Genomic DNA, 17,624 nt, shown 5'->3' on the forward strand with positions numbered 1-17,624 from the left:
GTGGTCACATGGTGTGTGGTCACATGTTGTGGGGTCACATGATGTGTGGTCACATGTTGTGTGGTCACATGGTGTGTGGTCACATGATGAAGACTTCATTTAAATAACAGAGGCTACGTTATCTGTGTTGAATATGTTTTCATTTAAACTAGTAACTTTTTTAAATAACCCAAACAGGTCAATGTTGAGCAATTTAAATTCAATAGTTACGTTACTAATGAATACGATGTTGACTTATTTTAAACATGAGCTCCATCCGCTTCATTACGCAGACTACGCCAGTTACGTTATGTAATTATAACTGTTTTAAATTGTTTTAAAATAAGAATCCTCCGTGAGTTATCTGAACATTATATTGTTGTTCCTGTGCTTCATGCATTCAGAGGTCTTTAAGTCGTGTATCGTATTTCTGGGAAGTCGCATTGTGCATGTCGTACGCCTTTTAAAAATTATACATTTGGGATCATATTTCTTGTGTTTTGCAACATTTATATTGAGCAATGTTGACGGTCAGGTGCATGTCAGTAAAGCTTGAATCGGGCTCTGAAATCTCTTCCTATAAGCGTCCTGTGTTCTGCATGAAGTGGTGAATAAACGTCTCTCGTCTCATTAACACTCATCAGGCAACATTTGGACACTTTCATTAAAAAACAAAGTACACAAGTGTTGCATTATACATCTTTTACTAACTAGATATAGACATCGTTTACAGATGCAGATAAATAAAAGTTTGGCAACACAGAAAAATGGAATGAAAGACAGATGAAAATATAATGAAACCATTGTTGTTCCACTGAGCGCTCACACACAGCTGGAATGTTTCAGGGGTTCATTTAGTCATGAAATGACACATCACACGCTGGTCTTCTTAATTTGGGATACTTCATTCAGGTAGGAGATGAATAACTTGGTTCCCTCGATGTAGTTGTACCTGGGACGAGAAATTTGAAGGAAGTTTAAAATAAGTGGAATTATTTTACAGGCAAAAATCAGAAAGTTGGACATTGATGGCGACAACGTACCGGAGGGGATGAGGCTCGCTGATTCAGTAACTTCTTTTAAATCACTTCTTAAAACCCATTTTTATAGAACAGCTTTTAAGTGATCTAGTCTTTTTATGCAGAAATGTGGTTCCCCTAATTTAGTTTCTCTCTTTTTAATTTATTTGTAATTTATTTATTTATTTATTTGGTTTTTAATTGATTTATTTATTATTTTCCATTTTATTTTAATATATACTGTACTTTTAAATGTAATATTGGTTTCTTGCTATTCCACTTGTTTTGCTTTGACTCTCTGTGGAGCACTTTGTAAACATTGTTTTTAAAGGTGCTATATAAATAAAGTTATTATTATTATTATTATAACATCCACGTCTCATTGGCATCATAATCTACAGACGTCCACCGTTAGTCATAGCGATGACATCATAGCCCCTGCTACCTTTTAATTAAATACATTTATTTTTTCATAACGGAGAACATTGAGTGATCGGATTATTTCTCCAGCAGATAAATTGAACTAACACAGGTCAAATGTAAAACTTGAAGAAGAAAAAAATGAAATACGTGTGCAACCTGCTCATCTTCTCGTTCTGGGAGTGCAGTCCGTCGTCGAAGCCTCCGATGGGCATCATGATGATGCTTTTCCCCGTCACATCCTCGAAGGTTCTGGCGATGGGAATGGTCCCACCCTCGCGGATCAGATCAGGATCCATGTCAAACACTGGGGGAAGGGAGGACATTTTGAATCACGGGGGAATGAACATGAGATTAAAGGACTGAAGACAAGCTGTAGAGGCAGATGAGATGGAATATACCAGCACTGTAAGAGTCATGAAAGAGAAGCACCTTCAGATGTGGGCCGGCTGCGGGTCGGTGGTTAGAAGGTCCGTCTTTAAATCAGAGGATCGGAGGTTCAACCCCCGCCCGAGTCCATGTGTCCTTGAGCAAGACACTTAACCCTGAATGTCTCCCTGTTAATCTGTCTATGGTCTCTGAATGTCTTTATTATTATAAGACCTCCATGAGAATTTGGTTTACGGCCAGATAACCGTCTAGAAAAGGTTGTTTCAAAAGCTTCAGAGTCCGGATGAAGTAATCCAATGTTTGTAATACATCTTTAAGAAAGGAGGGGCTAGCAGGGACCCGGTCAGTAATCTCAGATTACATTGCTTGCATGAAGTTAAAAGGTCAGTGATGCTTCTATCTGCAAGACACAGAGCCCCGGATCAGCCTCCCGGCCACGGCTCGTCGAAGATCACAACCAAGTATGGAAGACGATCCCGGAGATGCGTTTCCAATCGTAAACGGGGGCGGGGCTATGCAATCGTAAACGGGGGCGAGGCTCTGCAATCGTAAATGGGGGCGGGGCTATGCAATCGTAAACGGGGGCGGGGCTATGCAATCGTAAATGGGGGCGGGGCTATGCAATCGTAAACGGGGGCGGAGCTATGCAATCGGATAGAGCAGTGGTTCTCAAATGGGGGTCCGCGTACCCCTGGGGGTACGTGAAGGCACTCCAGGGGGTACGTGAGATTTTTTTAAATCGATTTAAAATTAGCATCCATTCAAAAATCCTTTAAAAATAGTTATTTAATAAATATTCAATAAAACACAAGTGTAAGTTCATAAACTGAATTGTATATTTAGTAGGCAATTTAATTTAATTATCCTAAAAACCCAGAGTCTCCCCCATATCAGGATGGTTTGACCCAACGTGGCACACGCTAACGGTCATGACCCGTCTATCACTGCCGGCTTTTAAACTCAAATAATGAAGTCGTGGTTGAAGCGTGGCAATGCTGCTGAAAACACGAAGGGACAAGTGCCAAAGAAGGCCAAACCAGAGCCGGCAAAATCCCGTCAGTTTTCAGACGACTATGTTTTAATGGGATTTATGTCCACGCAGCGCCTCCGCTCCCATAACGCGCACTACGCGCTGCGCGTAGGGCATCAAGTCCTGAGGGGGCACCACAAAATAGAACACGAGATATATTTAATCGCTCAGCCCCCCCCCGTTAACACTTCTCGGGTCGCATCGCTCTGCCGTGATGCGCCGACACATCCGCGCACACAGGTGAGCACACTCTCTGGCAGATATATTCAGCAAACTGAACGAACTGAATGTGTCTCTGCAGGGCAAGGAGACCAGCATTTTGACAAGGTGGGTGGCTTCCTGAAGAAAGCAGAGCTGTGGAGAAGGTCCTCTGCAGAGGGAGATTTCACCTGCTTTCCCCAGGTGGATGCTTTTCTCTCTCGTGAGGATGCGGACAGAGCTCCAGTCAAGTCGGTCATAGTGGGACATTTGACCAACGTGATTAAAGATTTTCATTCCTACTTTCCTGACATGGAGGATAAATCTGTACAGCTGGATTGGGTCAGAAACCCATTTCTCTTGTCTGAAGCAAACAGAAGCAAGCTATCTGTCACTTATCAGGAAAAACTCCTGGAAGTGTCATCTGACCGTGGCCTCCAGATGAAGTTTGCCACATCCACACTCACACAGTTTTGGGTGTGTGAAGCAGGAGCACCCTGACCTGCCAGAAAGCTTTGGAGCAGCTACTGCCCTTTGCCTCCACATATTTATGTGAGACCTCCTTCTCTGCAATGACTGTGATCAAAACAAAGCAAGGAAACAGACTGTGCCATGGAGAAGAGCTTCATCACAGCAGTGGCCTCCCTACCACCAAGACTGACAAAGATCCTCAGTGAAGCACAAGCACAAGTTTCTCATTCAAATGTAAATGTTAAAGCATTCAGTTTAATGCAATGTTCAGTGTTGACAGTTTAATAAATCCGACACTGATGGCTGTGTATACTTTTTTTTTACCAAAGATTATTTGCGCTGGTTAGGGGATACTTGGCTGAAAAAAGTATTTCACAGAGGGTACATCACTGAAAAAAGGTTGAGAACCACTGGGATAGAGGATACAAGCAACCCCAAAGTGTAGTGTTCAACAAGTCCAATGTTTTAGGATACTCAGCATATAATTATAGTGGATATTCATCCCTCCTATCAGACTTTCCACCAATATTATGAGATGCATTGTGTCATAAGCCAGACGTGGTGGATGCAACCCTTTACTCACTCAGTTTAGACTCAATTCTTTGAGAAAAACAATAATACTTGTAGAATATCTGCATTGTGGACACAATCAACACATGTTTAACAGCCAATTCATATATATACACATGCTAAACATATCTTTATTGGATTAAAAGGCTTCAAATGTACCACAATTATCAATTTAAGGGCCTCTAATTTAACATTGTTGGATCGATCTTCTGTATGTTCCCACAAATGGAAATTTGACAAAAAAGAAGAGTTTTTGAAAATATCTAAACTTTCCTTGATACATTTTTGTTACATCTACAATACCTGAGGCCTGTTTTTATTTATTTTACAGTTAATTGTATTATTTATTTAACATAATGTAAAGTGAGAGATGATTAAAATGTTATAACCGAACTTTAAGAACCTACACGACCATTTTGGTGTTTTCCATGAACATATTAGCCGGGACCGAAGTCCTCAGCCATATGTTCCCATGCAGCATTCTGGTCCAGCGCTTTAAGCGTTCTCATGACTGTGATGGAGAGACTTTAAGGATGACAGGTGCGTCCCGTACCTCTCTTCACAGCGAGCTTCCCGGCCTCGTAGAGAGGATGCTCCGTGTTCGCCAGCCACGGCTTGGCCCCGATCACCATGGTGACCTTCAGCTTGTTGGGACTCTTTCGCTTGGCAAACACTGAGTGAAGGTAATCGGTGACCTAAAAAAGAAGAGCATCAAACCAACAAGATAAGAGCAGAAGGAGTTTATGACAAAGTCACAGCTTTCCATGTTGTTTTCAAAGCAGGGGATTCACTTCCCGTTTCACCTGCTTCTTTTTTGTCACTTACATTTTTTATTTGTTTAGTAATATAAACATAAAACAAATACAAAAATGTCAGACATAAACATAAACATATACAGGACTGTCTCAGAAAATTAGAATATTGTGATGAAGTTCTTTATTTTCTGTAATGCAATTAAAAAAACAAAAATGTCATGCATTCTGGATTCATTACAAATCAACTGAAATATTGCAAGCCTTTTATTCTGATTTATTGCTGATTATGGTTTACAGTTTAAGAAAACTCAAATATCCTATCTCTAAATATTAGAATATCATGAAAATTATACTAGTAGGGTATTAAACAAATCACTTGAATTGTCTAATTAACTCGAAACACCTGCAAGGGTTTCCTGAGCCTTGACAAACACTCAGCTGTTATAAATCTTTTTTTTTACTTGGTCTGAGGAAATATTAAAATTTTATGAGATAGGATTTTAGAGTTTTCTTAAGCTGTAAGCCATAATCAGCAATATTAAAAGAATAAAAGGCTTGCAATATTTCAGTTGATTTGTAATGAATCCAGAATGCATGACATTTTTGTTTTTTTAATTGCATTACAGAAAATAAAGAACTTTATCACAATATTCTAATTTTCTGAGACAGTCCTGTATATACACACATATACATACACCTACACCCATACAGACACACACATAGATACACACATACATACATATATATATACACACATATACACACATACATATACACATGCATACACCTACACCCATACACACACACACACACATAGATACACACATACATACATATATATATACACACATACATATACACATGCATACACCTACACCCATACACACACACACATACATACATACATATATATACACACATACATATACACACCCATACACACACATATAGATACACACATACATATATATATATATACACACATATACACACATACATATACACATACATACACCTACAGCCATACACACACACACACACACCTACATATATATACACACATACATACACACACATATATACACACACACATACATACATACATATATATATATACACACATACATATACACACGCATACATACACACACATATACGCACACACACATAACCTCTCCCCCCCCCCCCAAAAGACAACAACAACAACAAAAAGCAACCCCGGCACCCCTTAATGATCTTTGACTGGTCAGTGTGTGTAAACACCCTGCATCTGTTCACCTGTTTCTTGACCATCGCGGGGTCCATGTTGGGAACTTGTCTGATGGAGAACTTCGCGGTGACCTTGGCGGGGATGACGGTCTTCGTGCCGGGGTCGGAGAAGGCCCCCTCGATGCCGTGGATGGTGACGGTGGGGTAGCGCCACATGTGGGCCAACAAGTCCACCTGCGGGAAACAGCGTCCGTCACACAGCGTGCGTCCGCCTCGCCGTTAACACCGATTATTTCGGCCGTTTCCGAGACGACGGTCTGACCTTGTTGGCGTACATGAGCTGGCTGACACCGATCTTGGTCTTGTAGTTGTCCAAGTCGAATTGGATGTCCTGATACATCCTCCATTCCTCATCGGAGAGCGGAGCCACGGCCTCCCTGATGCCTGGAATCAGGATCTTACCGCCAGGGCTGATCAGTGTGTCTGAGACGAGAAGTTACAAAAGAAGAATTTTCATCTGGTTTTAACTTTCAACCTACATTTAACATATCAGGACGACCGACCGGGAACTCCTAGAATAAACTACTGAAGAAACAACAGTCATTAAAATGTTAATTTATGTCATTCAACATTATTAATCATGTAATAAACTGCCCTCTGAGGAAAAGAGGTACAAAAATAACCTTTAAATATCTCACTTATCTTGGTCATAAGTGAATCGTACCATTCTTCACCTTGAAGTTGGGTGACCGTTTCTTCCGTTGTCAGTTAATAACATAATTGTTACCTTTGCATTGAAAATGCGGAAGGTTATGTTTTGATCGCCGTGTATTTATTTATTTATTTATTTGTACGTGTGTTACTCGCATAACTCAAAAAGTATTAAACCGAATCGCATGAAATTTGGTGGGATGATTGGTTATTATCCGGGGACCATTTGATTAGATTTTGGGATTGATCGGGTCAAAGGTCAAGGGCAAGGTCATGAAAAGGTTAAAATCTTCTTTCTACCAATTTTCATCCAATTGGCATGCAACTAATGCCAAATGTTCATAATTCAATGCCCAATCTTGTGATATGCGAAGGTATGCGCTCTACCGAGTGCCCGTTCTAGTTTGTGTTGTTTTTGTTCCTATCCCGCAATTCTGAACAGGTCTCACTTTATTTTAACAATTATTTTTAAACGTTTTGCCCTGCCGGTATATTCCCGAGGCTTGGTCCTGCGTCTTATCTTCTTGTGAGTGACTAAATAAAGGAACGTACAATGAACCTAAAAAAACACTCACCAAGAACGCCTATGAGGTCAGTCATGGGTTCAATCACAGTGCCTCCGTAAACACCCGAATGTAAGTCCTGTTTCGGGCCTTTAACCTGCAATTGCACCACGAAAGAGTTGAGTGACACACGTGTGCCCAAATATTTAGGAAATACTTATTTGAAACTCAACGTTGTGCAATTTCAACCTCAGCAAAGAAGTAGCAGTTGCCCCTGGTGCCGTAGGTGAGGGCGGGCCGCCTGCTGAGCCAGCCGCAGTCCGAGATGATGATGTAATCCACGTCTGAGAAGAAGGTGTCTCTCTGCGCCAGGATCATGGCGTCCAGGCCGTTGGAGCCCGTCTCCTCCATGCCCTCGATCACGAACTTCACATTGACCGGGAGATCCTGGTGGACAGACGGGACGGACAGCGCGACTCCGTCACCAGCTGGTGGAGGAGAATCTCATCTGACGGCTGAAGCCAATGGGGAAATGTCTTGAAGCTGCATTCTCTCTACTGACCACCAGGGGGCGACTCCTCTGGTTGTATAGAAGTATATGCTTCATGTGTTAAAGCTGCATTCTCTCTACTGACCACCAGGGGGCCACTCCTCTGGTTGTATAGAAGTATATGCTTCATGTGTTAAAGCTTCATTCTCTCTACTGACCACCAGGGGGTGACTCCTCTGGTTGTATAGAAGTATATGCTTCATGTTTTAAAGCTGCATTCTCTCTACTGACCACCAGGGGGCCACTCCTCTGGTTGTATAGAAGTATATGCTTCATGTGTTAAAGCTGCATTCTCTCTACTGACCACCAGGGGGCCACTCCTCTGGTTGTATAGAAGTATATGCTTCATGTGTTAAAGCTTCATTCTCTCTACTGACCACCAGGGGGTGACTCCTCTGGTTGTATAGAAGTATATGCTTCATGTTTTAAAGCTGCATTCTCTCTACTGACCACCAGGGGGCGACTCCTCTGGTTGTATAGAAGTATATGCTTCATGTTTTAAAGCTGCATTCTGTCTACTGACCACCAGGGGGTGACTCATCTGGTTGTATAGAAGTATATGCTTCCTGTTTTAAAGCTGCATTCTCTCTACTGACCACCAGGGGCGACTTCTCTGGTTGTATAGAAGTCAATGCTTCATGTTTTAAAGCTGCATTCTCTCTACTGACTATGTCTATAATAATTCTTAACATACTTATAATGCATTATAACTTAGAACAGTATAATTGTAGATGTTAGTCTAAATATCCACTAATTGTCACATAGCACACACACGTGGGCGGGGCCTCTCACCATGCTGAGGGCCTGGTACGCCCCCACCGCGTGCATCCAGGCCAGGACGGGGGCCTTGTTGTCGGACGCTCCTCTTCCATACAGGTGACCTGCACCAGAATCACCAGAGAAGGTCGAAAGTGGTTGCTAGTGCGTCGCATTGGTTTTGATTGCAATCGTGGCAGCAGCCGTCATATACTGCCACCCACTGGCCACACGTTGTAAGTGCAACACAAAATCCTCAAAACCAAGATGGCCGCCGGATGGCCAGAAATGCTGAGCAGCTCTAACCTGGCAACCCCTCTTCAGAAAAGCAGGTAAATGCCAGGAGATGAGTTTACCTATGACTACACAGGACCTTTAGGACACTATGCTCAGACTTATGCTATGACTTATACTATGACTTATGCTATGCTAAGACTTATGCTATGACTTATACTATGACTTATGCTATGACTTATGCTATGACTTATGCTATGACTTATGCTATGACTTATACTATGACTTATGCTATGACTTATACTATGACTTATGCTATGCTAAGACTTATGCTATGACTTATACTATGACTTATGCTATGACTTATGCTATGACTTATGCTATGACTTATGCTATGACTTATACTATGACTTATGCTATGCTAAAACTTATGCTATGACTTATGCTATGACTTATGCTATGACTTATACTATGACTTATGCTATTACTTATACTATGACTTATGCTATGCTATGACTTATGCTATGCTAAGACTTATACTATGACTTATACTATGACTTATGCTATGCTATGACTTATGCTATGACTTATACTATGACTTATGCTATGCTATGACTTATGCTATGACTTATACTATGACTTATGCTATGCTATGACTTATACTATGACTTATGCTATGCTATGACTTATACTATGACTTATGCTATGCTATGACTTATGCTATGACTTATACTATGACTTATGCTATGCTATGACTTATACTATGACTTATGCTATGCTATGACTTATGCTATGACTTATACTATGACTTATGCTATGCTATGACTTATGCTATGACTTATGCTATGCTATGACTTATGCTATGCTAAGACTTATGCTATGACTTATACTATGATTTATGCTATGCTATGACTTATACTATGACTTATGCTATGCTATGACTTATGCTATGCTATGACTTATGCTATGACTTATACTATGACGTATGCTATGCTATGACTTATACTATGACTTATGCTATGACTTATACTATGCTAAGACTTATACTATGGCTGTGTCTACTACCGCGCACTTAACGAAGTACACTGCAATGCAGTGCACTGCAATTCAGTGCACTGCATTGCAGTGCACTGCGTCGCTGATGAAGTGCTGTCTCAAATGGAACACTTAACCGTTAACCACTTGGCGGAAGTGACGGACGCAAATCTGTTCACGGCACCCGCGAAATTAAGCCGGGAGTGACATATGCAAATCTGTTTGCGATACCCTAACCCTTAGTGACAAAATGAATGCACTTCTTGCCCTCTTGTTGTCCCTTGTTTACCTTTCTCCACCCCATGTGGAAACTGCGATACCTCCACAATCGCCTCCGCCTTCTGGCTGAAGTCGAGATGGTATATGTAAATTTAATTGTGATTTTGCCTTACCTTCACAGCATAGCTTCATGTAGTAGTTGCAATTAAATTCTCCTCGCTAGGTATGCTAAATTCTCAATTATCTTTGTCAGAAGTAGCCTTCTTCTTTGCAATCCACATACACACCATATGGAAATAAAACATGACAAATCTGTACATGTTTGTCCCTAGATTCCAATTAGTTTTAAGAATTATCCACTGAAATGATAGGCATCATCTGGGTGAATTCACACAGTAATAGGCCTACTTTGACTGACTGTACTTTTATACACATCTCTGTTGTAGTGAAGTTCACCCTGATACAGGAATCAATTAGCAATTGAACACACAGGCATATTAATTATTGTTACAAACATGCATCAATTCTAATATAAATCAGAAAACGCAATAAAAGACTACAAAACCTCAATGACAACATTTTATTGATAAAATGACTTACATATTAATATAATCTTCCTTCCCTCCCCCCCACACACTCTACAGCAGCCACCCAGTCCCAGGCGGCGCTGCCGTATCAATGTTGCAATGCCACTGCTGGCGTTGTATTGTGATGGCCACAGTGACATGAGGGTGGACTTCAGGCTCACCGAGAGTCATTCAACGCCCTCATGGCTGTGCTGGGCACTGACTGACCACGGTTGGGGCCCTGAGATCTCCTGTCTAGTTTTTATTTGTTGGCTTGCCAGCGCCACCTCCTATCGGGTGGTGGCCAGGGCCTTCGACAGGCCCCGGGCTCAGTGCATGATGCCAGGGTCCTGAATAACAGCCCCATCTTCTATGAGCAGTCATCCCCTCCACCAGGATACTGTATCCTTGGGGATGGTGGCTCCCCCTGCCTGTCCCAACCCATCTGCCTCATGACCCCCTTCAGGCAGCCTGTCCGCAACCACCTCCAAGCTACAACTGCTGCCTGTCAAAGGCCAGGTGTGTTGTGGAGAGGTCCTTCGATACTGAAGACGCGATGGCGGTCCATCTTCTTAAAGGCCCTGGAGGTGGATGTGAGGTGCCAGAGGTCATTGGAGCCAGATGCAGATGTCGGGAGGGCAGCAGAGGACCAGCACCAGCACCTCCAGGAAACGTCTCTGGGGCAGGAAACAGAAATAGGATAGCCATTCAGTGCTCTGTCCCAGACCACGATTACATTTAAATTAATACATACACGACATTAAAAAAACAACACAACGATGATTGAAAGCTACAATTATTTCAAGAAGGACAAGCTTAGATAGCGATCGTAACGGTATTAATTATCGGGCGGCGTGTGTGCAAACGCTCGCGGTGTCATGTTAACCCGTTATTAAACTGAGCATATCCATTGTTAATCCATAATTAAAATTGCTATTTCGATTGTTTAACAGAACAGCCGTTGTTTAACACTGTCCGATGACTGACAGCTATCTGTCGTCGGACTTGCCGCTGGAGCAAGCGCCTGGAGCCGACCTTGCACATTCCTTGCACATTCCTGCTGAGCATTGCCACTTTCATTTCACTGCACACCCTGTGTGTGTATGTGACAAATAAAACATCTTGAATCTTGAATCTTGAATCTTGCCCCCGCTCGTCAAGCGGAAAGTGTCCGATAAAAGTGCACCTTCGTCGGACTGGCCGGGTGGTGGATTACCCAGCTAGCTTATCATAACTGCCATGCAGATCCAATGGCATCTAATGCTACCTAGGTATGCTCACTAATCTGAGAATGGCATGTTAGTAGTACATTGTAATACCAGTACAATGTGTAACTACCGCTGATACTTACATTTACGGTCTGTAGCTTCGTGGTCTACCGCTTGTGCTGTCCGCCATTGTTTTAGAAATAAAATGAAAAGCTGGCGAAAGGGCTCCTCCTCTTCCGCTACGTCGCCAAGATGGCGGCCGCTTAGTGCGAGTAGTGTCCATCGTTTTACACTACATTTTTGGCCCGTTTGCAGTGCACCATCCGGGTACTTTCAGTGCACTGCATTTTGCTTTTGTTAGGGGATGTAGGAGTTAATTTCGAGCACCGAGCTGAAAGTCGGAAGTGCCCGTAGCGCTGCAGACACAGCCTACGAGCCTATTATGCACTGCATTTTTGGCTTTTTGTCGTGGTGGCGACTGAGCAACTTCGAGCACTGAAAGTCAGTACCAAGTGCCTGGGCAAGTAGCAGATGACCTATGCTAAGACTTATACTATGACTTATGCTATGCTATGACTTATGCTATGACTTTTGCTATGACTTATGCTATGCTATGACTTATGCTATGCTATGACTTATGTTATGCTATGACTTATGCGATGATTTATGCTATGCTATGACTTATGTTATGCTATGACTTATGCTATGACTTATGCTATGCTATGACTTAGACTATGCTATGACTTATGCTATGCTATGACTTATGTTATGCTATGACTTATGCGATGATTTATGCTATGCTATGACTTATGTTATGCTATGACTTATGCTATGACTTATGCTATGCTATGACTTATACTATGCTATGACTTATGCTATGCTATGACTTATACTATGCTATTACTTATGCTATGACTTATACTATGCTATGACTTATGCTATGACTTATGCTATGCTATGACTTATGCTATGACTTATGCTATGCTATGACTTATGTTATGCTATGACTTATGCTGTGACTTATACTATGCTATGACTTATGCTATGCTATGACTTATGTTATGCTATGACTTATGCTATGACTTATACTATGCTATGACTTATACTATGCTATGACTTATACTATGCTATGACTTATGCTATGACTTATGCTGTGCTATAACTTATGCTATGACTTATGCTATGCTATGACTTATACTATGACTTATGTTATGCTATGACTTATGCTATCCTATGACCTATGCTATGACTTATACTATGCTATGACTTATGCTATGCTATGCCTTATGTTATGCTATGCCTTATGCTATGCTATGACTTATGCTATCCTATGACTTATGCTATGATTTATACTATGCTATGCCTTATGCTATGCTATGCCTTATGCTATGCTATGCCTTATGCTATGACTTATGCCTTATGCTATGTTTGGTCACGGTGTACTGAGGAGCTGAATTAAAGGCCCTTACCGTTGATGTCGGTCAGGTTGTAGGGATCCGTCGCCCAGCCATCCTCAAGCTTCGCCGGCTGGACGTCCGCGTGGCCGTAGACGCACACCGTGTGTTTGGTTGGATCGCTGCCGAACACAGCCGTCACCACTTTGGGCAACGCTAACTTTTGCCCATTGGGAAGCTGCAGACATTCAAAGGTGAGTTAGCATCAACACGAACTGTTGCACTCAATCATTGGGATTTTTTCAACAGCTTTCTACCACCTGACCAGTACTCCATCTCCATCTCTGTGTTTATTTCTCAAATATCTTTGGGTGTTCTGAATTAAGGAGATGCCTCTAAACCTCAAGAGAAGCTATTTGTGAGCCTCATTTCATACAAAACATGTTTCGTACTATCCAGTTTTATTTTGTTTTGTGTGCGTGTGACATTGGAAGATACCTGTGTCTTTAAGTATTACGGCCCTACCATTACCACGATTAAAGTACATAAGCTGCTACATGGCAGAGACAAGCAGGGCATTAGGGTTACGGTTAGGGTCTTGAATTAAAAAAGCTTCCTTCCATGAAATCGAGCTGTCATATAAATGGCTAAATAAATTTAGGGCGGTCAAAAATGTGGTGGAATAGAAATAAAAAGTAGCCTGAAATTGAACTAATACAGTATAAGTACTTAACAATTGTACATAGGTTCAGTAAACATACTTAGTTTGAGTTTGCGACATATCTCGTTAAGTTAGCTTTTCTCTGAATTACGGAAATAATTCATCTATAATCTTGGAAGTGCTGCTGCTAAGTCTTTACAAAAGAAACATGGTGGGTATAATTTGGTCATCAGGGGTCATCAAGGGTCGAGTGTTTGAAACACGGACTGTTTACGAACCAATTAGGTGGATGTTGACATTGCAAAGCTCTAATATGGGAGTCGGCGTGTCACTGACTTGTTGCTCTCCGATGTCCACCAGCTCCACCGTCCCTCCCATCAGCCTCAGCTTCTCAGCCACCACCTCCATCATGCGGTGCAGGTCCGGCCTCTTCAAGACGTTGCTGGAGTCGCTTTCGATCGCAACCCAGTCCCGCAGAGCCTGAAGCAGCACACACACACACACACACACACACACACACAAGCAATGTTCAAAATATCATCCGTCTTGTATACTTCGGTACTGCTGCACACCACAAATTCAACGACTGAAATGTGTTCTTGATAGAGTTTCTATCAAGAAATGTACGGTTTTTTTAAAACCGAGAAGCAATAATAATATGTGTGTGTGTATATATATATATATATATATATACATGATTGAAACTATATATATATACCTCTTGAGACCAGCTGAGTGTGTTTGAGCCACTGTATTAGTGAAATGTTGTGAAGGTGATTATGTTTGTATCATCTCTAAAAAAACACACTATTGTTTATTATACACTTTCTTTTTGATCATTTTAACTTGTTAAATTTTTGCATTAATTTCACAAAAATTAAAGAAAAGTTCTCATGTTGGAAATTAAAAAGCCCTTTAACCTTTGTTTACACCTACTAAATACCTATAGTTCACTTTACTGATTAATGTTGCTTAATTAGGCCGTACAATATGCTGTAAAAGTGCTGTCAGAAGAAGAAGAAGAAGGAGGAGGAGGAGGAGGAGAAGAAGAAGAAGAAGAAGAAGAAAAAGAAGAAGGAGGAGGAGGAGGAGGAGAAGAAGAAGAAGGAGAAGGAGAAGGAGAAGAAGAAGCGTCATATTGTACCTCCACGTATTCCTCCTGATGGCTGTCGATGTACTTCGCTAGTTCTGTGTACTGGAAGGCATGCACGGTGGATATGACCAGCAGGATGGAGGGCAGCGCTGGAAGATTCATCTGTTGGGAAAGTATGGACAGATTACATCATCAGAGTTTTAATTGTTAAAATAACAAAAAAATTACAATTTCTCAGAGTTCCATATTTACGTCTTTAAATGTCTAAACATACAAGATACTGACTTTACAAGAGCATATAGTGTATCTTGTTTTCTTCATTAAAAAAAATTAAAATTGATGTGAATTTCAGTTTCAATCCTCAAATATTTTCAAAGTAAAAGTCTGCCACCTGGTTGTCCTTGCGTCTTACCGTGTCTGCTGCAGGTGTGTGTGTGTGTGTGTGTGTGTGTGTGTGTGTGTGACGGTCTCCTGCTGCATGCAGACTGTGGCACCGCGTCCACGCCTGCTCACTTATATTCCCTCCCGGAGGTCACGGGGTCGAGCGTTTCCTGACGTCGCGCCAAGACGGCCGACAGATTCATTTGAGATTTTCCGCTGACTGGCACAAGAATTACACTCAGTCCATTGATCTCGCTCAGCGGGGACAAAAGCGGCGCGGTGGAATTAACAAATTCCTGCAGGTTGTATTTTGGAATCTCAGAGCAACCCCCCCCCCCCCTGTGGAGCTGCACTTTAAGGCCGAGCTACTTGAGCATTCCTACAATGTTTAATCCCGTCACCTCTTCCTGTTCATGGGGTAGATTGGGGTTAATACAAGTTAAAGGTGTAAGGTGTTACACCTTTAAGGTAACCAATGTATCTTGTTGTTAGTAATGTACATTGGTGATGGGTGTCATGCTTATCGAATTCCTGCATATTCTCTACTCAGCCAACCACTTCTAAATGCCTTCTGATGCCGTTGTCATACGTTGGTTGAAGGAACTATAATGTTAGATAACTGAACGCAGCCGTGCTAACGTAGCCAAGCTAACACAGCTATGCTAATGTAGCCAAGCTAACACAGCTATGCTAACGTAGCCATGCTAGCACAGCTATGATAACATAACTCCTCAAGTAGCGGATATTTTTCTCATCTTGACAATCTAACTGACGCCTCCTGCCCACTTCCTCCTGGGCCCTGCCTCCTGCCCCCTTCCTCCTGGGCCCTGCCTCCTGCCCACTTCCTCCTGGGCCCTGCCTCCTGCCCCCTTTCTCCTGGGCCCTGCCTCCTGCCCCCTTTCTCCTGGGCCCTGCCTCCTGCCCACTTCCTCCTGGGCCCTGCCTCCTGCCCCCTTTCTCCTGGGCCCTGCCTCCTGCCCACTTCCTCCTGGGCCCTGCCTCCTGCCCCCTTTCTCCTGGGCCCTGCCTCCTGCCCACTTCCTCCTGGGCCCTGCCTCCTGCCCACTTCCACCTGGGCCCTGCCTCCTGCCCCCTTCCTCCTGGGCCCTGCCTCCTGCCCCCTTCCTCCTGGGCCCTGCCTCCTGCCCACTTCCTCCTGGGCCCTGCCTCCTGCCCCCTTTCTCCTGGGCCCTGCCTCCTGCCCACTTCCTCCTGGGCCCTGCCTCCTGCCCCCTTCCTCCTGGGCCCTGCCCCCTTCCTCCTGGGCCCTGCCTCCTGCCCACTTCCTCCTGGGCCCTGCCTCCTGCCCCCTTTCTCCTGGGCCCTGCCTCCTGCCCCCTTTCTCCTGGGCCCTACCTCCTGCCCACTTCCTCCTGGGCCCTGCCTCCTGCCCACTTCCACCTGGGCCCTGCCTCCTGGGCCCTGCCTCCTGCCCCCTTCCTCCTGGGCCCTGCCTCCTGCCCACTTCCTCCTGGGCCCTGCCTCCTGCCCCCTTTCTCCTGGGCCCTGCCTCCTGCCCCCTTTCTCCTGGGCCCTACCTCCTGCCCACTTCCTCCTGGGCCCTGCCTCCTGCCCACTTCCACCTGGGCCCTGCCTCCTGCCCCCTTCCTCCTGGGCCCTACCTCCTGCCCCCTTTCTCCTGGGCCCTGCCTCCTGCCCACTTCCACCTGGGCCCTGCCTCCTGCCCCCTTCCTCCTGGGCCCTGCCTCCTGCCCACTTCCACCTGGGCCCTGCCTCCTGCCCCCTTCCTCCTGGGCCCTACCTCCTGCCCCTTTCTCCTGGGCCCTGCCTTCTGCCTTCATCCTCCTGGGCCCTACCTCCTGCCCCCTTCCTCCTGGGCGCTGCCTCCTGCCCCCCCTTCCACCATCAGGCCTCTCCAGGAAGCCCCCTGGTTGTCTCCCTCCAGCCTTGAAGCCAGTTATCTGCTTCAGGCCATCCAACACCTCCCTCACATTGTTCTGCTGAAGGAATTCTTGCACTCCCGAGCTTCACCTCCAGGTGGCGTTGGACTCTGCTAATCCCTGTCACCAGACCTGAAAGCTGCTTTCTTCTCATTAAGAAGTTCTTTCAGGTCTCCAGTGTTTGTTAAGCAGCACAGTCCTGATCCCATGTGAGGTCAAAGGTCAGGAATGTCACATGTGGACAGATTTAATTGGCCCCACAACCTTTATTAGAGGCATATATTTTGTTTTGATTACAAATCATGATATTTGATTTATTTGTATGACCTAAATACTTTCCTTTACAGTGTGAATGTGAATTACCGAGTCAC

The 17,624-nt window shown here is 43.7% G+C and overlaps 1 protein-coding gene across 1 annotated transcript; it reads right to left on the reverse strand.

The window, feature by feature from the left end:
• Positions 1-666: 666 nt before the first annotated feature.
• Positions 667-15,466, reverse strand: cndp1 (carnosine dipeptidase 1). The gene is made up of 12 exons (XM_056434405.1): positions 15,384-15,466; positions 15,023-15,133; positions 14,215-14,358; positions 13,293-13,455; positions 8,598-8,686; positions 7,505-7,702; positions 7,328-7,412; positions 6,364-6,524; positions 6,111-6,275; positions 4,631-4,772; positions 1,578-1,725; positions 667-931 (listed from the first exon to the last, which is right to left on the reverse strand). The coding sequence occupies exons 2-12, from the start codon at positions 15,131-15,133 to the stop codon at positions 853-855; spliced, it is 1,485 nt and encodes a 494-aa protein (XP_056290380.1). The 5' UTR covers positions 15,384-15,466; the 3' UTR covers positions 667-852.
• Positions 15,467-17,624: the final 2,158 nt, after the last annotated feature.

Source organism: Pseudoliparis swirei, chromosome 16 (genome assembly GCF_029220125.1).
Source record: "Pseudoliparis swirei isolate HS2019 ecotype Mariana Trench chromosome 16, NWPU_hadal_v1, whole genome shotgun sequence".
Classification (NCBI taxonomy): domain Eukaryota; kingdom Metazoa; phylum Chordata; class Actinopteri; order Perciformes; family Liparidae; genus Pseudoliparis; species Pseudoliparis swirei.